Raw genomic sequence first — 26,607 nt, forward strand, 5'->3', positions numbered from 1 at the left:
CTCCCTCATTCCAAAGACACGCATGTTTGTAGGTAAATTGGCTTGGTATTTGTGTGTAGGATGCTGTAGGATGCTGCTAGTGTGCGGGGATCGCTGGTGGGACGAAAGGCCTGTTTCCGCACTGTATCTCTAAACTAAATCACCAAGAAAGTGCAGGTTTGTAGGTTGATTGGTCTCTGTGAAATGGCCCTCAAGTGTGAAAGTGGGATAACGCAGAACTAGTGCAATCTCTGGTCGGCGTGAACTCAGAACGCCAAAGGGCATGTTTCTTTCCATCAATCAAATCACAAAGTGCTGGCAATGCTCAGTTGAGCAGCGGGCATCAGTGAAGAGCGAAACAGAGTTGACATTCCAGATGAATGACCTCACTTGAGGTGTGAGCCAAGGACATTTACTGACGAAAGAGATGTGCCTGTGAAAATGATATTCATTTTGTTTCTAAATGAAGGGGTAGTGTGTTGGAGGGAATTTGTATTCATTCCTCAGGATCTGGGCATTGGTGGCAAGGGCAGCATTTATTGCCCATCCACAACTGCCCTTGAGGAGGTGGTGGTGAGCTGCCTCATTGTATCACTACAGTCTTTTAAATGAAAGTAAAGGTGACCCCCATAATACAGCTGTTTGTGTTGAGGATGTTCACCCTTACACAATACAGGCACATTGGTAGGGTTGCTGCCCTACTGTGCCTGTTGCCCGGGCTCAATCCAAACTACGGCTGCTGTCTGTACGGAGTTTTACGTTCACCCTGTGGCCAATGGGTTTTCTCTGGGCACTCCAGTTTCCCACTCCAAAGACATGCAAGTAGGTTGACAGGTTAATTACAGGTTAATTGGCTTCGGTAAAATTGTCCCTAGTCTGTGCAATAGAACTAGTGTATGGGTGATGATTGGTTGATGTGTGTGCAGTGGGCTGAAGGGCCTGTTTCCATGCTGTTTGTCAAAACTACACTAAACTAATTCACAAACCACAACACCAAAATAAAAGTGAACACAAAATGTATTTATTTTTCAACTTGCGATTCATTGTAGTCCCAATGGTTCCCCTTTAATCTTAGCAGCTCACCCACACACCGGGTCCGTCATTGTCCTCTCGACAGCTCGCCCATGCCAGGTCCTCTTTATTCTCTGCCTCCCCCCCCCCCCCCCCCTCTCTCAGTGGCGCGCGCATCCTCGATTGACCTCCGACACTCACCGCAGGCCCATCCGACCCCCTTTCTACTCGGTGGCCCCTCCCCCATACTGGGTCCCTCTTTGTTCTCGGCAACGTGGCCCGTCCACCTCAGCCTGACCACTGTGACTCCTACCCGGCTCCCCGCTGCCTTCCCTGTCGGCAGAAGCAGTGCTGTTTCATTATGCCACTGAACTATTTTCATAATTCGAAAGGATCAAAATGACATTCAACTTTTTAAACTATTGTTTTACTGTAAATTTGTGACATTTGATTGCAGTTAGAAGACTTTGGTAAACTAGTCTTTGTATGCTTGAATTACGTTTTGTTCTCTAGTGGATCCCTGTGTTGGTGCCTTAAGCCACGAGCACCACCCACGTTCAGCACCGAGGGCAGCAACTGAGGCCATGGTTCCAGCTTGTTCAATGCTCACAATTGGTTGGTGATAAGGCCCAATTCGTACAGAGGCACACAACCAATATTAGACAAACCACATAGACACAAAAATACTGCAGTAACTCAGGGGGACAGGCAGCATCTGTGGAGAAAAGGAATGGTTAACGTTTTGGGTCGGACCCTTTCTTATAGAAACTTACAAAATTCTTAAGGGTACACAAAAATGCTGGAGAAACTCAGCGGGTGCAGCAGCATCTATGGAGCGAAGGAAATAAGCAACGTTTCGGCCCGAAATGTTGCTTATTTCCTTCGCTCCATAGATGCCGCTGCGTCCACTGAATTTCTCCAGCATTTTTGTGTACCTTCGATTTTCCAGCATCTGCAGTTCCTTCTTGAATAAAATTCCTAAGGGGTTGGACAGGCTGGATGCAGGAAGATTATTCCCGATGTTGGGGAAGTGCAGAACAAGGGGTCACAGTTTAAGGATAAGGGGGAAGTCATTTAGGACCGAGATGGGAAAATCATTTTTCACACAGAGAGTGGTGAATCTGTGGAATTCTCTGCCACGGAAGGTAGTTGAGGCCAGTTCATTGGCTATATTTAAGAGGGAGTTAGATGTGGCCCTTGTGGCTAATGGGATCAGGGGGTATGGAGAGAAGGCAGGTACAGGATACTGAATTGGATGATCAGCCATGATCATATTGAATGGTGGTGCAGGCTCGAAGGGCCGAATGGCCTACTCCTGCACCTATTTTCCATGTTTCTATGTTTCAGAATTTAGACAATCCACATGTTCAACACACATGCAAACAAATGTAAAAACTTCCCATTAAAATATCCAGCCTTCTTTCACTAGCTTCACATAATAATTTCAGAATTATTTATTTCATGTACGGCTGTTGACACAAACTACACTAAATAACTCACATCCAGGTCAAAGACCGACTATGACGTTTATACCTTATTGGTGACTGGAAGCTGCGATGCTGATTTACATTTCTGTTCCTTTGTTTATTCAAGCGAATTGTTGACTGTTAAACATTGAAACACACTGCAATCCAGGGGAAAGGATTTGGAGAAAATTCTCCATTTGCTCTCTGAATATCAGTATTGTGCTGCTGCACATTGCAATTTATTCTTTTAATAATGTGTCAATAATTGCAGTATAATTGTACCCACTTTCATTATCAAATTAAGATGCACTCTGTGCAGAATAAAGCAGAAATCATTTACTGCTCTTCCAGTTAATAAAACAGTAATTAGCATTTTTTGATTAAATTTGCACTAACTTTTATCAATCAATTCCTGCTCTTAAACAATTAACTGTCATGAATATTTATTAACAGCCTGCATCATATATTGTAGAGATTATTCCGAGATAGAATGGTCCCTCTTATTAAAACTATTCTTTGCTCTACTTGCCTCCATTAATGGTGTACTGTCGAGGTTTCAGAGTCAGAAACTGTGGAGTGGATCATATCATCATAGATGTCCCTCTGGTCTGCCATTTCAGCCCATTGAGTCGACCTCTCACAGAACATGCATGGTTCCCCGGTAATGTTCCTTCTAACCTAAACATCCCATAGTCTCATCAATTCCCCTGAGGTTTTACCACTCTCCAATGCACAAGGGGAAACTTACTGTGGCTAACTAATTTACTGAACCGCAAGACTTTAGGATGTGGTCGGAAACCGGAGCACCTGGAGCAAACTCATACAGTCACAAGGAAAGCATGCAAACTGCACACACAGACAGCTCAGGGTTGTTGAAGCTGTGAGGCAGCAACTTTACTAGCGATGCATTCACTATTGTACATTCTTATATGCATTATTATGGTATTCAGATTCAGATTCAATTTTAATTGTCATAGTCAGTGTACAGTACAGAGACAACAAAATGCATTTAGCATCTCCCTTGAAGAGCGACATAGCAAACGATTTGAATAAATAATAATAAGTGTCCGGGGGGGGGGGGGGGGTGGTGGTGATTGGCAGTCACCGAGGTACGTTGTTGAGTAGAGTGACAACCGCCGGAAAGAAAATAGGCCTATTGTTCTTTTTGCACAATCTTCTTTCTTTTAGAAATGTTACATGTAATTTATGCATAATTAGATTTGCATGTTTGTCTGAGTCTATGTGTATGTAATGCTGCCACAAGCAATATTTCTCATAGTACCTGTAGCTCACAGACCGTCTCTTTATGAACACAGACTGCAGGAGGCCATAGGAATTGACAAGTAATTGCTTCGATTCGCACTCGTGCAATGTTGAGGGACACAAAGTGTTGGAGTGTCTCTACAGGTCAGGCAGCATCTCAAGAGAACATGGATAGGTGATGTTTCGGTTTGAGACCCACCTCTGCTTCACGCTGTGCATCTGACCATCACGAGTCAGAGCACTGTCTCCAGCACTGTATTTTTGTGTTATTAACCCACATCTTCAGTTCTTTGTTTCTACTACGTGTAATGATACTCTATTACTCGATAATCCCTTGCTTGGTTATAGCGGAGAATCGGCAATAACAGACATTAATCCACCCTCCCCCTATGGCCGGTAATAACGAGGTAATAACTGTACTGTGGACGCGAGTGATCTCATGATAAAATAGGTACAGAATTTTAACCTGGTGTTATGGAGGAGTCTGTTATTTCCTTTGTCTATTAAACCCAAAACAGCTCATACGGACTTTTCAAGGAGGAGTGAGAGAAGCCACTCCTCTGATAGTCAAGAACCACTCAGGTGACTGAGATTAGTAAATAGGCAGTTGCTGCCTGAGAGATTTATTTACAGAGTCCTCTCACCTGGGATACCTTTCTCCATGATTGTTATTCTATTTCTGATACTTGTAGGTTTGCCAATATATTATTTACTCCAAGGTGCACAAAAAAGCTGGAGAAACTCAGCGGGTGCAGCAGCATCTATGGAGCGAAGGAAATAGGCCTATTTCCTTCGCTCCATAGATGCTGCTGCACCCGCTGAGTTTCTCCAGCTTTTTTGTGTACCTTCGATTCTCCAGCATCTGCAGTTCCTTCTTAAACACATATTATTTACTCCAATTCCCTTTTGCTATTTAGTTGCGTCTAGTAAACGCCAGTTCGGGTTACAGATCTTTCTATTACAATTCAATCTGCATGGAGTACTTAGTCATAGTCACACAGCATGGAAACAGACCCTTTGGCCCAACTTGCCCATGCCGAGTAAGATGCCCCACCTGCATTACTCCCACCTGCCCATGTTTGGCCCATATCGCTCTAAATCTTTCCTATCCTTATACCAGTCCAAATGTCCTTAGTGCTTGTCTCAACTATCTCCTCTGGTAGTTTGCTTCATATTCCGACCACCCTCTGTATGAAAAGGTTGCCCCTCAGATTCCTTTTCAATCTTCCTCCCTCACCTTTAACCTATGCCCTCTGGTCCTTGATTGGCCCTACTCCGGGTAGAAAACTATTCCCATCTTGATCTTGCTCTGTAAGATTACCCCTCATCCTCCTGCGCTCCAAGGTATTAGGGCCTAGCCTGTCCAACCTCGCCCTGTAGCTCAGGCCCTCAAGTCCTGGCAACACCCTCGGACTTGTCGCTGACTTTACCGCTGCCATTATGCTGTAGTTACATAAACAAATGTCTTCCCTCCTCCCCCACGCTGCCTTGCCCTTTTGCTTTCTAAATCTATTTCATCTTGCATCACTTCATTGCCAACGGAGAGTAGCTATGTTTTTCTCATCCTCCAATTTGAGATGATTTCAACAAATGATGGCACATGTAGCAAAGCCATTGCCTAAAAGGTGTCAGTGATAGAGTTTTAAAAGGTGTCTGTGGTAGAGTTCGAGTGTCCCCCGGATGCTCCAGTTTCCTCCCGCACCCCAATGATGGGGGGGTTGTTACTTTATTTGGGTCACAATAAATTGTTCCTCCTCTCTAGATAAGTGGTAGTATTTTTAGGCTTCTATAAATTTGCAAGCGCCATTCTAATGTTTACTAACTTAATGTGTTCCTTACAATGCTAACTAACTTTTCCTCATGGACACCAGCCCCCGCCCCAAATGCAGTGCAGTTCCTCATTCTCTCAATGCTGGTGCCTGTGTCCCATTAAACTGGCATCTCCTTGTATGAAAAACCGCTCATCGTCTATTTGGCCCCATACCAGCAAGGCAGAGGCTTGAAAAGAAAGAAGATTGTGCAAAGGAGTTTGCTATATATAGCGTGGGATCCAGTAGTCCGTTTTGAGTAAAGGTAAAATGACTGTTCAATCCTTCGCTGTACATAGCAAACTAACAAGTGTTAATCACATGCAAAGATAGGAAGTAGTGTAAAGGGCCTGTCCCACGAGCATGCAACCTGCATGTGGCAAGCGCGACCAAACCAGAAGCGGGGGCCGCGTGATGTCGGGACCAACTCATCACAACTCCATATAATAATTATAATAAAACATTTTATTTGGGGGCGCCTTTCAAAAATCTCAAGGACACCTTATAAATGAATAATAAAACATATAATCGGAATAAAATAAATAATAAAGACATCACCAAAACACAAATTAAAAACAGAATTCAATCCAAAGACAAAAAATCAAAAGCACAATGTGAAGAGAGAGCAAAAGTGCGCCAGCATCCACTCTCCCTTCCGACAGCCATCTTGGACACAGACTAACATGTTTACTTACACACAAAAAAAATCATCCCCCCATAATGGATACCACTGTGGGGGAAGGCACAATGTCCAGTCCCCATCCCCAGTTCACCCAAAGTCAGGCCTATTGAGGCCTCCGCTATTGCCTCTACGGAGGCCCAATGTTCCTGGCCGTTCTCACCGGGTGGTGTTGCCCCGGCATCAGGAGAGTCCTCTCAGCGGCTGGGCCACCTGGAACGGCCGCTTCCTGACTGGGGACCATGGCTTCCGAAGCCGACAAGGCCGCGCCGGTCCGGAGCTCCCAGGCTCCCGATGTTGAGGTCGGCGCCGCCCGCTCCGCAGACCCGCAGCCCAGAGGTGTTGAACTCGCCGGAGCTCCAGCGCGTCGATCCAGCGCGGCGACCCAGGCAAGGCATCACCCGCTCCGCGATAGCGCCCCAGCGCTGTGCCGCCATCGAAGCCGAGGTGTTGGGCGGTCCCCGCCAGGAAACGGCGCTCCAAGCCCGCTGGTAGGCCACGGGGACGGGTCGACGGGGCAGCCCAGAGAAAAAGCTGCCTCACCGACCAGGTAGGGACCTAGAAGTAAAATTACCTCCTTCCCCCCACAGTAAAAAATCCATTCTCCAACGGACAAAGGACAGGACTTACTAAAACTCCAAAAATAAGTGAGTTAAACGGACGGCTGCTGGTTAGCAGCCGTTCCCCAAGATGGCTCCTCCCACACTATGGTTCCGGCGATCGAAGTGGGACCGGCACCGCGAGGCTGTACGGCTCAAACGACCACGCTAGGTCGCGCTTGCCGCATGGAGTCGCATGCTCGTGGGACAGGCCCTTAATGCATGCATAGGAAGCACAGAAGAGCTCATAAACACTGGAAACGTAATGAGTGTATATTCAACATGGTTTCTATAAGCATATGTTGTGCTTAACCAACCCGAACCTGATAGAGGTAACATTCAGCTCGGACAGATCACATATACTTGGACATAGAAGAGCCCATGTCATCGGCTCATACTGTAGCTTCTGGAGTGAGGGAGATTGCAGCCTGACATTAACTCCAGTTTTAGACAGCAGAGTATAGGGAGAAAGAATCGTTATTCCGATTGGGGAAATAAATGGAGGCTAGATGGGAACAAAGGTGTTCCTTCTCAGTCAGCACTGGGATCATCGTACATGCTTTACTTTGATGATTTGGGCAAGAAACGCACAAGGAATGTTGGTATAGGCTACAAAACCAAGGCAGCTTGGCTGGTGGTGAGGAAAAGTGTGTAACATAACACAAGACAATGGTGGGAAACCTGCAGACTGAATGAACAATGATGATTTCTTAGGGAAGAAAATTGTTAAGAAAAATGACCCAGTGTTAGACAGGTAGGAAACAGGATGGGATAAAGGAACATAAAGATCCAGTGGAGCAGGTAAATAAATCATTAAAAGCAGCATCCAAGGTCAGATGCTAACAAAACATAATGAACTATCTTTCAGATTATAAAAGCCTGAAGGAATGAAGTCATGTTAAACCTGAATAAACCGTTGGATTACTGTGCAGCCCAGAAGAGGAAGGGGCATTGCAGAGCTCGAAGAGGTGTCCCCAGAGATGGTTACAGAACCATTGCAGCTCTCAGAAAGATTAAATGGGTTGTAGCTATTACCTGCAGAGAATAGGAAATGCAGAGAAAATGTTTCCATGTTTTGGGGATTCACGCATGAAGTGTAGATGGATTCAATGGACTCCATGTACACTTCACGCTGCCTTGGCAAGGCCACCAGCATTATCAAGGACCTGTCTCATCCGGATCATTCCCTCCTACATCAGGCAAGAGGTACAGATATTTGAAAACACACACCTCCATATTCAGGGACAGTTTCTTCCCTGCTGTTATCAGGCAACTGAACCTTCCTCTCATTAGCTGGAGTGCAGTCCCGACTTTCCCTCTACCTCATTGGAGTCCTTTAAAGTATCTTTAATCAGACTTTATCGTGCACTAAATGGTGTATACTTTATCGTTAATCTGTACACGGTGGACGGTTTGATTGTATTTATGTATAATCTTTTTGACTGGATAGCATGCAACAAAAACTTGCCACTGTACCTTGGTACACATGACAATAATGATAAGCTAAGCTCAGTGTGGATGATCAAGTCACCGCACCACAGTCGGAGATGACCGTCCTGAGGTCTTTCCTGTGTGGTATTTGCACGTTCTTCCTCCGGGTACTCCTGTTTCCTCCCGCATCCCAAAGATAGGCGATTTGGTGGGTTAATTGGCCACTGCAAAGTGTCCCTGGTGGACTCGGGGAAGTTGGTGGAATTTAGAGGGGTTAGAATAAGCACGTGATTCGTGCGATGGTACGGTCGATGGTTGGCATGAACCCAGTGGACCAAAGGGCCTGGTACTGTGATGTGTATCAAAATAATGGCCACTAACAAGTGTCTTTGCTCAGAGAGTAATTAAAAAGTGGAATCTTAAGGGCCTGTCCCAATTGGCCATCATTTACGAGTCATATGTAAAATAGGTCGACGCATCGTTACGCGCGATGTCGCGTGCAAATCACGCGTCGGCATGCCGTCTGGTGTGTGTGACCTCATTAGAATACCCTGCGGCACGCGGCGACACATGGTTACGCACGGTGACATAACCACTCGTCGCCACCCGATACACGTGAGACGTCGGGACACAGCGTGCGACACGAATGCATCAGTGTGCATACCCAATGCATCAGCTTGCGTACGCAATATGTCACGCAGCTGGTACAGTACGAAATCCAGGAGCAGCACGCGATACCGCGCGCAACTCCACACTCCTCCACGCCTCTCCATGCGCCCGTCCCGCGCTACCCACATGCTACCCGTGCGTCACAACTCGTCGATCTATTTTACATATGACGCGTAAATGAGGCGCAAATCATGGCCAAGTGGGACAGGTCCTTTACCCCAGACAGTGGTTGAAACAAATAACGTAGATAAAGGCAACATGAGCAGGAGGGAAAGAGAAGAAATCAGCATTACATGCTCAGAAGCTGAGATCTTCTTCTTATCGAGTCCACACACAAGATTAGAAGATGTTCAGCTTGAGCTAAAGCCACTTCTCAGCATCTACATACAACGGTGTCTGTCTTGTCGCCTCTAGTGCTTCTTGTGCGTGATGGTGGAAAGATTTGTGGAAACAGAGCTGTGACGTGAATGCTCTTTCCTTGACCCCAGAAGCTGAGATGAGATATATGGACCAGCAGGTCTATGAGAACTACCACCAACATTTCAAAAATGGGCGGGATTGACTAAAACTGTTCTGCATGTTACATTTATTTCGATACAAAATTCGATGTCAAACACACTGGGCTTCCAGGAAGTAATTTAGAGTCATAGAGTCAAAATCCTTTCGGCCCAATTTGTCAACACCGAACAACATGCCCTATCTACACTAGTCGCACCTGCCTGCATTTGGCCTATATCCCTCTAAACCTGTCCTACCCATGCATCTGTCCAAATATTTATTAAACCTAGTGATAGTACCTGCAATAACCGCTTCCTCTGGCAGATTGTTCCATACACCCACCAACCTTGTGTAAAAATGTTGGTCAACACACTGTTGAGGAACAATAGACAGATGCCTCCCACTGCCTCTCCTGTTTGCCTCCAAACCTTTGCTTTTAATTCCCCCACCAGAGAAAATAGGTTTGCTCTAACCTATTGAAGTCGTTTAGATCTTTTAAATAATCCCAATCCGATCACTCATAAGCATGAAGTAGGTAGACATGCATTTATATATGTCAACCGTCATGGGTTTGTGAGAATGTGGATTGCTTATGAAAAAGTAACTGGCTGAGCCTTGAGTGAAGCAGCCCTGTCAGCATTTTAATTGCCTTGTCGTTCCCTTCATTAAAATTGATGCATTTTGATCTCTTTACAGAAATTGAACAATTCCAGGAAAGCGACACAAAAAAGGACGAGGAGAAGCAGTACCTTGATATTATCAGCAACAAAAACATTAAACTTGCTGAACGAGTGCTGATCCCAGTGAAACAGTATCCTAAGGTATGAACAGCACCATCAGTCACTCACTTTGCACGGTAGCTACTAAACCAACAATGGCTGCATAATGTGTTTTATTTTCTATTTGCTGTAATTTACGAGGGATTTATGGCACTGGAGCTTCCTGCCCATTGTGGGCCAGCACCTCAATGGGAGATTGAGCTCATGATCCATGCAAGCCTCCCTTGGCAATGCCTCATCAAACACCAATGCCACAACTCCCTGTTCCTCACTGCCACATCCAGTGGCTGCAGCAAAGGCAAGGGTGCCTGTAATCTAGTTTGGTTTAGTTTAGAGATACAGCACGGAAATAGGCCCTTCGGCCCACCGAGTCCGCACCAACCAGCGACCCCCGCACGTTAACACTATCCTACACACACCAGGGACAATTTACAGTTCATACCGAGTCAATTAACCTACAATCTGTACGTCTTTGGAAACATAGAAACATAGAAAATAGGTGCAGGAGTAGGCCATTCGGCCCTTCGAGCCTGCACCGCCATTCAATATGATCATGGCTGATCATCCAACTCAGTATCCCGTACCTGCCTTCTCTCCATACCCCCTGATCCCTTTAGCCACAAGGGCCACATCTAACTCCCTTTTAAATATAGCCAATGAACTGGCCTCAACTACCTTCTGTGGCAGAGAATTCCACAGATTCACCACTCTCTGTGTGAAAAATGTTTTTCTCATCTCGGTCCTAAAAGATTTCCTTCTTATCCTTAAACTGTGACCCCTTGTTCTGGACTTCCCCAACATCAGGAGCAACCTTCTAGCCTGTCCAACCCTTTAAGAAATTTTATGAGTGGAGTGTGGGAGGAAACCGAAGATCTCGGATAAAACCCACGCAGGTCACAGAGAGAATGTACAAACTCCATACAGACAGCAACCATAGTCAGGATCGAATGAGGTCACTGGAGGTGTAAGGCAGCAACTCTACCGCTGTGCCACCCACCGTGCTGTGTGATGGAAACCGGATTGGCATTGGCGGGAGAAATGGGGAAGAATCAGACGAAAGAGAATGGGAGGAGGCCATAGTGTCATACAGTGTAGGAAATACACTCTTCAGCCCAACTTGCCCATGCCGACCAACATGCCCCATCTATACTAGTCCCACCTGCCTGCGTTTGGCCCATATCCCTCTAGACCTATCTTATTCATATACCTGTCTAAATGTTTCGTAAACATTGCGGTAGTGCCTGCCTCAGCTACCACCTCCGGCAGCTCGTTCCAAACGGCCACTGCCCTTTATGCAAAGTTTAGTTTAGTTTAGTTTACACCCGTTACCCCTCAGGTTTCTATTAAATCTTTCCCCCCTCACCTTAAACTTGTGTCCTCTGGTTCTCAAGTCGGGCAAATGACTCTACTTGATCTATTCCTCGCATAATATTGTACACCTCTGGAAGATCACCCTTGCGCTCCTAGGAATAAAGTCCCAGCCTGCTCACCCTCTCCCCATAGCTCAGGCCCTCGAGTCCAGGCAACATCCTCGTAAATCTTCTCTGCGCCCTTTCCAGCTCGACAAAGTCTTCCCAATAACATTGTGACCTAAACTGAACACATCTCCAAATGTGGCCTCAACAACACTCATTCACAAGGTTCATAAGGTTCATTTAGTGTCACGTACACCAATTGGTGTAGTGAAATTCAAGTTGCCATTGTAGCATATTAATAAGAATACAACATAACATTATAATGAAATTTAACATAAAACATAAACACATCCCCCCACAATGGTTTCCACTGTGGGGGAAGGCACAAAGTCCAGTCCCCATCCCCTTGTCCACCCATAGTCGGGCCTATTGAGGCCTCCGCAGTCACCGCTACAAGGCCCGATGTTTCAGGCCCTTCTTGCCGGGTGATGGTGCTCCGGCGTCGGGTGAACCCTATCAGCGGCTTCAGAACGGCCACATCCTTACCGGAGTGTGACTCACAACCTGTGTATGATTCCTGTTAGCCACCTGATCACCTTTTCAGGACAGTTTACCAGAGCAGTGAGAGGACAACCCACTCACACCTATACTCAACCACCACCAATAACCCACTGGATGTCGCATCACAATTCCAAGCTGCACCTACTTGGATGTGAGAGTCAGCACTAATTCCTTCTGGATACAGACAGTGAATGTAATTACTGATTCATAAGAATGGCTCACTGACCTTTTTTTCCTGTGGGGGCTGACCCAATACATTAAAACCCCAATCAACCCCTGTTGGAGGTATCCAGAGAACCTGCCTCCACCGCCCTCTCAGGCAGAGAATTCCCCAGACTCGCAACTCTGTGAAAAAGTATTTCCTCGTCTCCGTTCTAAATGGCTTACCCCTTATTCTTAAACTGTGGCCCCTGGTTCTGGACTCCCCCAACATCGGGAACATGTTTCCTGCCTCTAGCGTGTCCAAACCCTTAATAATCTTATATGTTTCAATAAGATCTCCTCTCACCCTTCTAAACTCCAGAGTATACAAGCCCAGCCGCTCCATTCTCTCAGCATATGACAGTCCTGCCATCCCGGGAATTAATCTTGTAAACCTACGCTGCACTCCCTCAATAGCAAGAATACTCCAGGTGCGGTCTCACTAGGGCCATGTACAACTGCAGAAGGACCTCTTTGCTCCTATACGCAACTCCTCTTGTTATAAAGGCCAACATGCCATTCGCTTTCTTCACTGCCTGCTGTACCTGCATGCTTACTTTCATTGACTGATGAACAAGGACCCCCAGATCCCGTTGTACTTCCCCTTTTCCCAACTTGGCACCATTTAGATAATAATCTGCCTTTCTGTTTTTGCTACCAAAGTGGATAACCTCACATTTATCCACATTAAACTGCATCTGCCATGCATCTGCCCACTCACCGAACCTGTCCTGGTCACCCTGCATTCTCATAGCATCCTCCTCACAGTTCACCCTGCCACCCAGTTTTGTGTCATCTGCAAATTTGCTAATGTTACTTTGAAGGTGAGCGTTTGTCGGTACTGGGCCTGTACTCGCTGGACTTTGGACGAATGAGGGGGGGACATTGAAACATACAGAATAGTGAAAGGCTTGGATAGACTGGATGTGGAGAGGGTGTTTCCACTAGTGTGAGAGTCTCGGACTAGAGGTCATAGCTTCAGAATGAGAAGACCTTCTTTTAGGAGGGAGTTGAGGATGAATTTCTGTAGTAAGTGTGTGGTGAATCAGTGGAATTCTTTGCTGGAAGGCTGTGGAGGCCAAGCCAGTGGATATTATTAAGGCAGAGATAGATAGATTCTTGACTAGTACAGGTGTCAGGGGTTATGGGGAGAAGGCAGAAGAATGGGGGTAGGAGGGCGATACAGATCAGCCATGATTGAATGGCAGAGTAGGCTTGATGGGCCTTTACTCCTATCCCTTATACCTTAAAACAAGGCTTGATCTCTCTAGCAGTTCATATCCAGAACTAACTACAGTTCAAGCACACAGTTTCTGATGTGGATTCCACAGATACAAATGTGCTCCAGGTCCTCTTTGCCCCCCCCCATAGATAGTCTCAACTCAGCTCCAAGTTCTGACTCAATCCCATCATCTAGGTTTTTTTAATCACTTCCTCTGAGGCGTCAGCTTGCCTTTTTAGATAATTTCCTATCATTTAAATCTTCAAGGCTGTGCGATAAGGAAGTTCATTGTGTTTAATATTTTGGAGATGCAAGGAACTGCAGATTCTGATTTCCAAAAAACTAACAGTGCTGGAGTAACTCAGTGGGTCATGCAGCACCTCTGACAGACATGGAGAGGCAACGTTTCAGGTCAGGACCATTCATGTTGTAATTTAATTTTAACTGTAATGTGAAAAGAAACAATGTTTGAAATGGGCATTGACACTGCAATTTAAAGTAAGGATTCTATCTTTTCTAATATTTTAACTGCAGTGTTTTGAAATGCTAAAGTCCTATTAAAACACTTCTGGCTTGGTCATAACCTGCTTTCAATTCATTGGTGCTGGTAGTATTGTGCTGGTAAATTTGCAGCGTGTAAATCTAATCAGGACAGACAGCAGGGAAAGCTCTCAGGTCAAAGTGTAAATGAATATAAATGTTCAATTTTAGTTAATCTTACTTTTGTCTCTGATTGCAGACAAAAGAGATAAAACATGAGTGTATCAGTAGATACATCCACATAGATCTAGCTGAGGTTATGTCCTGACTAACAAATTGCACCACTACTATTTCTCTCAAAATAATTTATTTGATCCAAACTTCAGCAAAAAGATTCTCAAAGGATATCTCGCTGGTTGTACATATTGACCTCCGCAGATTTGGTTTGATTCAATCTTTTATTATAGAATCATAGAGTTATACAGTTTAGAAACAGGTTCTTCAACCAACTTTGCCTACTGACCAACACGTCTCATCTACACCAGTCCCACCTGCCTGCTTTTGGCCCATATCCCTCTAAACCTGTCCAATCCGTGTGCCTGTCTAAATGTTTCTTAAACGTTGCGATAGTATCTGCCTCAACTACCTCCTGCGGCAGCTCGTTCCATACACCTACCACCTTTCGCGTGAAAAGGTTCCCCCTCAGGTTCCTATTAAATCTATCCCGCCAATGCCCTCTGGTTCTCGAGTAGTAGTACAGTAGGCACTTTCCGGATGATGCCACTTAACTCCCCACAGCCCATTATGCTGTAAGCGACAGTGGCCTCGGTTCAGCCTTAATTGTGAATGATGAAAGATAATGCTGGGTTATTTTATGACACACAGGGTAAATAACAATTGATAATGCCTTTGATATGTTGATGCACAGCACTCAAGCACACAGCGGAGTAGCAGCATGAAAATAACACAATGAGCACAACACAAAACAGCCACTTGAATCGATGACTGCACTTTGTGTGATTAACAAAAAAAAACAATTCCAGACAGAGAATCAAAAAAATATAGACGCTGATAAATATAAATAAAAGTAGAATATTCTGAAAAATGCTCAGTGGGTCTGACACCATTGGTGCACAGAGGAAGAGAGAGTTAGTGCCTGGTCCTGCGACTGAAGAAACATTCATAGTCTTTCCGCTGAAGGGCCTGTCCCTCTCGGGCGCCATTTGCGTTTCACACAGGCGGCGGGTGAAGATTTTGTGATTCCTAAAATCCTGGGGCGTGGCCCACGACCACGACCACGGGTCACTGCCTACGCCACCACGCGCCATGCGCGCATAATGCACGTGCGTGCGTCATGACGCGTAAAGGATGTCGCGTAAATGATGAGCAAATGACGCCCATGTGACTGGTTAGCGCGCAACAAATGCTTCCCACCGTACCTCGCTACACATGGCAATAAACAAAACTGAACTAAACGGGTGTTGCAGCATTGGAGCATTACAGTTGCTGAAAAAGTGTAGATTCATAAAGTGTATGGGCTGCCATATGGTAGATTGGGAGATGGTGCAACATCCTTGGCATATGAGTGGACCATGCAGTAGTCAGATAAGAGCAGGGAAGAAGCTGCTCCTGAATCTTATGGTATTTGCTTTCAAACGTTTGTATATTCTGCCCAATGGGAGTGTGGAGAAGAGAGAATGACAGGAATATGTGGTCATAGAGAGTCAGTCATAGTTTATAGAAACAGGCCCTTTGGCCCAGCTTTCCCACACCGGCCAACCTGTCCCAGTTACACTAGTCCCACCTGCCCGCATTTGGTCCATATCCCTCCAAACCTGTCCTATGTCAGGCCTTTCATATGAAGAAAGACTGGATAGACTCGGCTTGTTCTCGCTAGAATTTAGAAGATTGAGGGGGGATCTTATAGAAACTTCCCACCGTACCTCGCTTCCCACCGTACCTCGCTACACATGGCAATAAACAAAACTGAACTAAACGGGTGTTGCAGCATTGGAGCATTACAGTTGCTGAAAAAGTGTAGATTCATAAAGTGTATGGGCTGCCATATGGTAGATTGGGAGATGGTGCAACATCCTTGGCATATGAGTGGACCATGCAGTAGTCAGATAAGAGCAGGGAAGAAGCTGTTCCTGAATCTTATGGTATTTGCTTTCAAACGTTTGTATATTCTGCCCAATGGGAGTGTGGAGAAGAGAGAATGACAGGAATATGTGGTCATAGAGAGTCAGTCATAGTTTATAGAAACAGGCCCTTTGGCCCAGCTTTCCCACACCGGCCAACCTGTCCCAGTTACACTAGTCCCACCTGCCCGCATTTGGTCCATATCCCTCCAAACCTGTCCTATGTCAGGCCTTTCATATGAAGAAAGACTGGATAGACTCGGCTTGTTCTCGCTAGAATTTAGAAGATTGAGGGGGGATCTTATAGAAACTTACAAAATTCTTAAGGGGTTGGACAGGGTAGATGCAGGAAGATTGTTCCCGATGTTGGGGAAGTCCAGAACAAGGGGTCATAGTTTAAGGATAAGGGGGAAATCTTTTAGGACCGAGATGAGGAAAACGTTTTTCACACAGAGAGTGGTGAATCTCTGGAATTCTCTGCCGCAGAAAGTAGTTGAGGCCAATTCATTGGCTATATTTAAGAGGGAGTTAGATGTGGCCCTTGTGGCTAAAGGGATCAGGGGGTATGGAGCGAAGGCAGGAACAGGATACTGAGTTGGATGATCAGCCATGATCATATTGAATGGTGGTGCAGGCTCGAAGGGCCGAATGGCCTACTCCTGCACCTATTTTCTATGTTTCTATGTTTCTATCCATATGCCTGTCCAATTGTTTCGTAAATGTTGGGATAATCCCTGCCTCAACTACCTCCTCTGGTAGCTTGTTCCATGTACCCAACACCCTATTCCTATTAAATCTTTTCCCTTAAACCTATGTCCACTGGTCCTCGATTCACCTACTCTGGGCGGAGACTCTGCATCTATCTGATCTATTCCTCTCATGATTTTATACACTCTATAAGATCCCTCCTCATCTTCCTGGGTTCCAAGGAATAGAGTCGCAACCTGCTCAACCTCTCCCTATAGCTCAGACCCACTAGGGGGTCTGGGTGGCAACATCCTCGTAAATGCTCTCTGTACCCTTTCCAGCTTGGTCATCGATTATGGTCACGGGCCACCGTGAAGTGTAGATCGAGTTGTTGAATGCAGCGGAAGCTGGTTTGTACGATGGACTGAGCTACATCCACAACTCTCAGTATTTTCTGTTCAAGAAAGAACTGCAGATGCTGGAAAAATCAAAGATGGACAAAAAATGCTGGAGAAACTGCAGGTGAGGCAGTATCTATGGAGAGAAGGAATTGGCGACTTTACAGGTTGAGACCCTTCTTCAGACTGATGTGGGGGGGGGCGGGAAAAAGAAAGGAGACAGTAGGACGTGGGAGAACTGGGAATGGGAGGGGATCGAGGGAGAAAACAAGGGATATCTAAAATTAGAGGTCATTGTTCATACATGGGTGTAAGCTACCCAAGCGAAATATGAGGTGCTGTTCCTCCAATTTGGCTGGGCCTCACTCTGGCAATGGAGGAGGCCCAGGACAGAAAGGTCAGATTGGGAATGGGAGGGGGAGTTGAAGTGCTGAGCAACTGGGAGATCAGGTTGGTTAAGACGGACTGAGCGGAGGTGTTCGGCGAAGCGATCGCCAAGCCTGCGCTTGGTCTCGCCGATGTAGAGCGGCTGACATCTAGAGCAGCGGATGCAATAGATGAGGCTGGAGAAAGTGCAGGTGAACCTCTGCCTCACCTGGAAAGACTGATTTGTTCCTTGGATGGAGTCGAGGGGGGAGGTAAAGCGACAAGTGTTGCGGTTGCAAGGGAAAGTACCCGGGGAGGGGGTGGTCTGGGTGGGAAGGGACAAATTGACCAGGGAGTTATGGAGGGAACGGTCTCTGCAGAAAGCCGAAAGGGGAGGAGATGGAAAGATATGGCCAGTAGTGGGATCCCGTTGGAGGTGGCGAAAATGTTGGAGGATTATATGTTGTATGCGACGGCTGATGGGGTGGAAGGTGAGGACAAGGGGGAATCGGTCCTTGTTACGATTAGGGGGAGGGGGAGTACGAGCGGAGCTGCGGGATATTGAGGAGACCCTGGTGAGAGCCTCATCTGTAATGGAAGAGGGGAACCCCAGTCCCCTAAAGAATGAAGATTTCAGTTGTTTCTTGTGGTTTTGAGCAGAGCTGTTGCTAAATTGACCTGTGACGCATCCCAATAGGATGTTTTCCACAATGCTTCAGTAGAAGTTGGTAAGACCAGTTGGAGACATGCCAAACTTTCTCTGTCTTCTGATGAAGTAGTAGCATTGGTGTGCTTACAGGGCAGCAGCATCAGTATGGTTGGCTGTATCATTTGGGTTCACAGTTCCCTTCCAACATCTTCCCCACGGTGCTCATGTAAGTGTCAGGCATGGCACCATTGCTACAAGAGATTTCTCTTGCTGCAATATTTTACTGCCTCCAATTAATCCTACACTGGGTGTGTTATGGGCATGACAAGTTTGGACAGTTATTAAGGCTCCAGAATCATGCTGTGATGTATGAATGAGAGATATGTTAATTTCCTGTTAAGCAATCCTTCATTCTGTCAGTTCCCCTCTACCTGTTGCTCATCCTTTGCTAAATTGATTAATAGAAATTGATGCAATTGTTTTCTCTCTTCTGAAATGTTTCACATTTACATCGAGGCACGTTGTAACCGCCACTGAACTGGCAGTAAGTGCGGAAACGAAAATAATAAATTCATTTATTGCACGGCGATGCCCTTAAACAAAGCATCACTGCTTGCTCTGAGTAATTGCTTATGAGCATGGCATCAAAGCACTGTGTTAGAAGATGTCAGCCCCCTTGTGAGATGTATTATTTCCATATGCAGCTTTTTATTTTTGTGATGTGAGATGTCTTCAAAGATTTAGTTATATTTGAAAAGATGCAAGGAAATGTGGTGGAAATGACATCGAGCGTGAATACCAGCAGACAGCGCTTGGGCAAATGGCCTTTCTTTGCGCTGTATGTGAACGTCGCCAAGTAACAATTCAGTAAAAGATTAGATTAGATTTAGATTAGATTATTTAATGACCACACAGTCCAGCTGGTGGAATTCAGGTTCAGTACAGGATGTTATACAATAGGCTGATAGGCTGATTCCCGTCAAACATAACATAAAAACACAACAACATACAGTATACAGTACATGCACGAGGTGGCTATGTGATGTTGTCATAGGGTGTTCAGAATTCGAAATGCATGTGGATAGAAACTGTTTTTAAATGGTGATGTTTTGGCGGGCAGTGAGCTGTAGCGCCTTCCTGATGGCAGCAGGTGGAAGATGTGGTGAGCTGGGTGGGAGGGATCAGAAGTGATTTTCTTCACCCTTGACGCGGACCGTTTGAGATCGAGTGATTCTATTGATGGGAGGGGAGTGCTGATGATTTTGGATGCTTTGTTGACAATGCGCTGTAGTTTATTACGGGAGTGAGTGTCTAAACTGCTGTACCAGACTGGTATTGATGAAGTGAGCATGCTTTGGATGATGGCTGTGTAAAATCAGATTAGGAGATGTTTCCTCACTCTGAACTTCTTGAGCTGGCGGAGAAAGAAAAGTCTTTGGTTGGCTTTTTTATAAATGTGATCTGAATTGATTTTGCATTTGAGGTTATTGCTTATATGAGTGCCAAGAAATTTGAATGAATCAGTGGTGGATATGGGTTCGCCTGAGATGAGTAGGGGGGGTCTTGGGTTGTGCCTTACGTCTGAGATCAATGATAGGTTTGTGTGTTTTTGATGTGTTGAGTAGGAGGTTATTATCTGTGCACTAAGTAACTGCTTTGTGTGTTTGAGTGATCGTCTGCAATTCAACTATTGTAAACCCTTGTTAAGACGGACCATATTGGGGAGAATGGTGTCTGTTATTGCTGATTGTCTGTGATAACAGAGTAAGGTATTATCATTTTATGTAATTGTAGAGAAAAACATTTTTCACGCAGAGAGTGGTGAATCTGTGGAACTCTCTGCCACAGAATGTAGTTGAGGCCAGTTCATTGGCTATATTTAAGAGGGAGTTAGATGTGGCCCTTGTGGCTAAAGGGATCAGGGGATATGGAGAGAAGGCAGGTACAGGATACTGAGTTGGATGATCAGCCATGATCATATTGAATGGCGGTGCAGGCTCGAAGGGCCGAATGGCCTACTCCTGCACCTAATTTCTATGTTTCTAAGTTTCAAACAAGGAAGTGCAGAGTCTGAGGAAGGATCTCGACCAGAAACGTTGGCCCCTTCCTTCCCGCCAGAGATGCCGTCTGTCCCGCTGAGTTACCCCTGCTTTTTATGTCTATCTTCGTGTGGAAATGAACTGCAGATGCTGGTTTACACCGAAGATAGACACAAAATGCTGGACTAACTCAGCGGGACAGCAGCATTGCTGGAGAAAAGGAATAGGTATCGATAAAGGTTCTCGATCCAAAGTGTCATCTGTTTTTCTCCAGAGATGCTGCCTGACCTGCTGAGTTACTCCAACAGTTTAATGTAACTGGCTAATGACCCAGAGGACAGATGAAAACTTATTTTATGGCAAATACAGCTCCAATATTAATTTTCATTAGGAGAAGTGGTTACATTGTTCATGGACAGAAATCTGCCGGTTTATGGGGTTGGAGGATGATTGGGAAACTCGTTCATATAGTTATAGTTGGATACTGTGCATTACCCCAAGTATATGGATAGTTATATGGATGGGAAGGGAATGGAGGGTTATGGTCTGAGCGCAGGTATATGGGACTAGGGGAGATTATGTGTTCGGCACAGACTAGAAGGGTCGAGATGGCCTGTTTCCGTGCTGTAATTGTTATATGGTTATATACAAAATGTCCTGTGGGTGTGTTGGCTCCTTTTGTGATTCTGCAGTAATTGTATTCCCAAGTCTCACTTTTATAGGCAGGAGCATTCCACTGACAATATTTAGATGTGTTTATTTGCATTATGTGGCTCACTCAAATGTTAACATACAGCTAAACACCAGGTAGTTCATTGAATCTAATATGTAGGATGCTAGTTTAAACCGAACATAGGCACAAAATGCTGGAGTAACTCAGTGGGACAGGCAGCAACTCCGGAGAGAAGGAATGGGTGATGTTCCAGGTCGAGACGCTTCCTTGAATTAAATTACATCTCCCACTTTCTGTTGCTGTTTGTTCAACTCAGAGCATCTTGACAGAGTTCCCAATGTGCAAAAAGCCATTTGCCAAAAGGCTGTTTTTGTAAGATAAGAATAAAAGATCACAAATAATGTACAGGATAAGAGGCAATAACACAGTGGGAAATTTCATATAAATGAAGTTGCTGAATGAACCAAAATTACTTTTTATAAGATTGGCATACAATTCTTCATAAAGTGTGGATGGTTGTAACATTGTATAACATATATACACACACACACACAAAGCCGCACAGAATTAAATCCCTCATTTCATTTCCTCATTGTAAGTTTCCAATTAGCATTCTCATCTTCACAGCCAGTCTAATGAAAAGATATCCAGCCCACATTAGTTCTGGATGTAACACTTGCTAAAGTTCTTTTTGATATAAACTGCAGCTTAGCAGTTTTGCAATCTCTAATTTGGCGGAACAAATCACAAAGGAAAACCTTCAAGCCTCCATTAATAGTTGCGACTCGTAGGTGTCATAATTATCAGATGGTTAGGAAGAAAGCTACAAAGGATTTCTGGAGTAAGTGTATTGGGCTATTCTTCCAGAAGAGATTTGGGGACGGAATTCTAGACCGTGAGAGGCGGTGAGGATTCGCTGAGCGCACTCCAAGTGTCGCCCGGTTATGGACAACATTTTTGTTGGACTAATGGAGCCTTCAGAGTTCAGGAGATTGAGATCGTCGAGCTGTGAAAGATAGTTGTGACGTACTGTCCGATAGTTTCCTCCGGGTGTTCCGGTTTCCTGTCACATGGTAAAGACGTGCAGGTTTGTAGGTTAATCGGCATCTGTGCATTACCCCAAGTGTGTAGGGTGTGGATTCTTATAGAAACTTACAAAATTCTTAAGGGGTTGGACAGGCTAGATGCAGGAAGATTGTTCCCGATGTTGGGGAAGTCCAGGACAAGGGGTCACAGCTTAAGGGTAAGGGGGAAATCTTTTAAAACCGAGATGAGAAGACCTTTTTTCATACAGAGAGTGGTGAATCTCTGGAACTCTTTCCACAGAGGGTAGTTGAGGCCAGTTCATTGGCTATATTTAAGAGGGAGTTAGAGATGTGGCCCTTGTGGCTAAGGGGATCAGGGGGTATGGAGAGAAGGCAGGTACGGGATACTGAGTTGGATGATCAGCCATGATCATATTGAATGGCGGTGCAGGCTCGAAGGGCCGAATGGCCTACTCCTGCACCTAATTTCTATGTTTCTATGTTTCTATGGATTCAAAAGTGGGATAACATAGAACTAGTGTGAACAATGAGGCAGATATCATAGTGTCATTTCAGGGGCTTTTAGATAGGCACCAGGGCCAGATTTACCTATAAACTAGACAAGCTTAAACTTAGGGCCTCGAGGCCTAGGGCGGCCTCCGGCCAAGGCAGGACACCTACCGTTCAACTGTGGGCGGCCCCCCTCTCTATCTCGTACTCTCTCTCCATCTCCCCCCACTATCCGTGTCCGGGCCGCCGGGCTCCGCTCACTCCTCATCCGCCGGCACAGCAGGCCGCCTTGCACATGCGCACTGCCCTGGCCTGCACGTCCTCCCCTTGCACATGCCAGCACATCATTGGCCACCCTGCGCATGCGCACTGCAACGGCAACTGGTCGGCGCTGGGCACTTTCCCCCTCGCTTTGAATTGTGGGAGATTTGGCTGCCATGGCTGTCGCCGCCAGCGCTGAAAACCAACGTGGAGGGGGCCTCACAAGTGGAACAGCTTAGGGCCTCTCTTCATCTAAATCCGGCCCTGATAGGCACCATCAAAGGGGATCTGCAGCAGGAACTGCCTCACAAAGGAAACCAGCAACATCAACACCCCACACCAATCTAACCATGCCCCCATTTTACTCCTGCTATCGGGAGGGAAATACAGGAGCCTGAAAACTGTAATGTCCACATTCAAGATCAGCTTCTTCCCACCAACTATCGGGCTTTTGAATGCTACGAACTACAATTAAACCACGAATATCAAACTGCTGTGATTGCATTTGGGACTTTGGGCCTTGTGAAATTTTTTGCACAATTTTTAAAACATTTTATTAAATTTTTTTTATTTTATCTAATTTATTGAGTACTATGTTTACAAACCTGTTGTACTGCTGCAAGTAAAGCCCCTGTCCCACTTAGGAGACCTGAACAGCAACCTCTGGTGACCTTGCCCGCCACCCCAAAAAAAATCACGGTGGAGGCAGGGCTGCCAACTCTTACGCTTTGAGCGTGAGACTCCCGCCCTCAAGCAAACTCTCACGCCCTCACGCTCATCCGAAATTTCTCACGCTCAGTGGTGAGAAATTTTGTGATCTACGAAAGTTTCAAAACTGGGATAAACTGCATGGTCCCGGTGTTGGAGAGCCGAGGCTGCGGGAGGGATGGGAGCAGAACCAGCAGCGGGAACTGTGCCGAAGGGACATACTCTCAAATGGAGGTGGAGAGAGAGAGAGGGGAAGAAGACAGGGAGACGGGGAGGGAGAGAGGGGGGTGAGAGGAGAGAGAGAGGAGAGACAGAGGGGAGGCGGGGGTGAATGGAGAGAGAGAGAGAGGGAGGGGGGGGAGAGTGAGGTGGGAGAGAGAAGAGGGAGGGGAGAGAGAGAGAGAGGAGAGTGAGAGAGAGGGGGGGAGAGAGAGGTGGGGAGGAGGGAGGATATGAGAGAATGGGAGAGAGGGGAGAAGCGAGAGGGGTGGTAAAAGAGAGATGGAGAGGGGGAAAGAGAGAGAGATGGGGGGCAAAGAGAAAGAGATAGAGACAGAGGAGAAAGAGAGAGGGGAGAGAGAGCCGGGGGGGGGTGAGGGGTGAGAGGGAGAAATGGGGGAGAGAGAGCAGGGAGAGAGATGAGAGAGAGAGGGGAAGAGAGAGAGAGAGAGGGAGAGAGAGAGGGAGAGAGAGAGAGAGGAGAGAGAGAGGGAGAGAGAGGGGGAGAGAGAGAGAGAGGGAGAGAGAGAGAGAGAGGGGGGGAGAGAGAGAGAGAGAGAGAGAGAGAGAGAGAGGGAGAGAGAGAGGGAGAGAGAGAGAGAGGGAGAGAGAGGAGGGGAGAGAGAGTGGGAGAGAGAGAGAGAGAGAGGGGAGAGAGAGGGAGAGGGGGAGAGAGAGAGAGGGGAGAGAGAGAGGGAGAAAGAGGGAGAGAAACAGACAGAGAGAAGACAGGAGAGGGAGAGAGAGAGAGAGATGGGAGAAACAGAGGGAGAGAGAGAGAGAGAGAGGGGAGAGGGAGGGGGAGGGGAGAGATAGAGGGGGGAGAGAGAGGGGGGTTGAGAGAAGAGAGAGCGGAAGAGAGCGGGGAGAGAGAGAGAGAGAGTCTCTGTGCCGAATTTGCCCAGGTGACCGGCATGGATCAGGCTGCGGCTCGGTGCATCCTGGAGGACAACCAGTGGCTGCTGGAAGTAAGTACCAAGCACTGGGTAGAAACGGTGGAAGATAGTGGACTTCAAATGGGGGTGGTTGGTGAAAGCATCCTGCTTGCCTGCTAGATTTTCACTTACTGTAACTGCATGAAAAATGTTCCCGATGTTGGGAGCGTTCAGAACCATGGGTCACAGTTTAAGAATAAAGGGGGGGCAGTTAGGACTGAGATGAGGACAAACTTTCTTCACGTAGAGAGTTGTGAATCTGTGGAATTCTCTGCCACAGAAGGCAGTGCAGGCCAATTCACTGGATGTTTTCAAGAGAGAGTTACATTTAGTTCTTGGGGCTAACGACATCAAGGGATATGGGGAAAAAACAGGAAAGAGGTACTGATTTTAGATGAATAGCCACGATCATATTGAATGGAAGTGCTGGCTCGAAGGGCCAAATGGCCTATTTCTGCACCTATTTTCTATGTTTCTATGCTTGAGTATATGGCAATAAAACTCGATCACCTGATTTTGAAGCAATCATGCATGGTGGAGGTATAATGTAGTCATAGAGTGATACAGTGTGAAAACAGGCCCTTCGGCACAACTTGCCCACACCCGCCAACATGTCCCAGCTACGCTACCTGCTTTTGGTCCATACCTCCAAACCTGTCCTATCCATGTATCAGTCTAACTTTTTGTTAAATGTTGGGATGGTCCCTGCCTCAACTACCTCCTGTGGCAGCTTGTTCCATACACCCATCGCCCTTTGTGTGGATAAAGTTACCCCTTAAAAAGTTGCCTCGTAAAAATACTTCATACAAAAAAACATTGAAATCATACTTCTACAGTGCACTAAAACATGATTTTAAAACATCAAATTTCAAAAAGTTCCTACCCTTGGAGGGGGGACCCCCTTCTTCCACACCCTCTCCCCACTCGGTTGCTCCACTCCCTCACCGGGTACCCCCAAGGCCAGTGATCAGTGATCGCACAGCCTCCCCCCTTTTAAAAATGCTCCAATTTAAAGCATATATATTGCATTCAAGTGTAAGTTAAAAGACTCGCTGCAGTATGCACCATATTGCACAATTTCAAACTGAAAAATGCAAATGTTCCGTACCTATGGGAGTTGATGAAAAAATAGCAGCAACCTAGATGAAGCCTCGACCACGGGGAAACCACTTTCGACCATTAGGGAGAGTGGCCAAAACCTCCGGTGACCTAATGGAAACCTTGGGTGGTGGGCAAGGTCACCAGAGGTTGCTGTTTAGGTCTCCTAAGTGGGACAAGGGGCTTAAGAATCTCCTTGTTCTGTTGCGATACATATATAATAAAACACTCCTGACCCTTGATTAGATATGCAAGGAATGGAGGTATATGACTCACGTGCAGCCATGGGAGACAGGTTGAACTTTGCATCATGATTGGCACAGGCGTTATGGGCCGCAGGGTCTGTTCCTGTGCGATACTGCTCTACGTCCTATGTTCACTGCAGAGGGCGTCTCAGCCAAGAGATGGCATCTACAGTAGAGTGGACCTTAAATCCGCACGGAGTGTCTCAGTCGAGAATGTGAGCCCGAGTCCTCGGGAATGTGATTCATCCCTTGAATTACTGGCTGAGCTGATGCAGCAACCATGGAGCCAGTAAACAGAGGCTCGGCGTCATGTGTGTGTCCTCTCTGCCTTGCTATAAATTGAAAAGCCTTCACTTCGCATTAGGTCTTTATACTTTGAACGCAGTGCTACTGTTCGCAAGCACCACTCACAATTAAAACTCCTCTCAATCAGCAGACCTTCCAGCCGTTTCCTGTTATTCTCACCAATATTAATTAAACTCTTAGCAAGCGAAACAGTGTGTTGCCCGTTGTTGCATATGTAATGAAAGCACAAGGAGGCCATTCAGCCCGTGTGACTGCTGCACCTGCCGGCAAGATCATGGCAGGTAGG

General features: G+C 46.2%; 1 protein-coding gene across 4 annotated transcripts in view; it reads left to right on the forward strand.

The window, feature by feature from the left end:
* khdrbs2 (KH domain containing, RNA binding, signal transduction associated 2) overlaps positions 1 to 26,607 on the forward strand; it is a 393,514-nt gene that overhangs the window by 112,909 nt on the left and 253,998 nt on the right. For all 4 annotated transcript variants that reach the window (XR_008723423.1, XR_008723424.1, XM_055635050.1 and 1 more), the window contains exon 2: positions 10,100 to 10,224. Coding sequence is in view for 2 of the 4 variants with exons in the window: in XM_055635050.1 (XP_055491025.1) it covers positions 10,100 to 10,224 (125 nt within the window). In the remaining 2 variants the exon portion in view is untranslated. The remainder of the gene's footprint in view (positions 1 to 10,099; positions 10,225 to 26,607) is intronic.

Source organism: Leucoraja erinacea, chromosome 5 (assembly GCF_028641065.1).
Source record: "Leucoraja erinacea ecotype New England chromosome 5, Leri_hhj_1, whole genome shotgun sequence".
Taxonomy (NCBI): Eukaryota; Metazoa; Chordata; class Chondrichthyes; order Rajiformes; family Rajidae; genus Leucoraja; species Leucoraja erinaceus.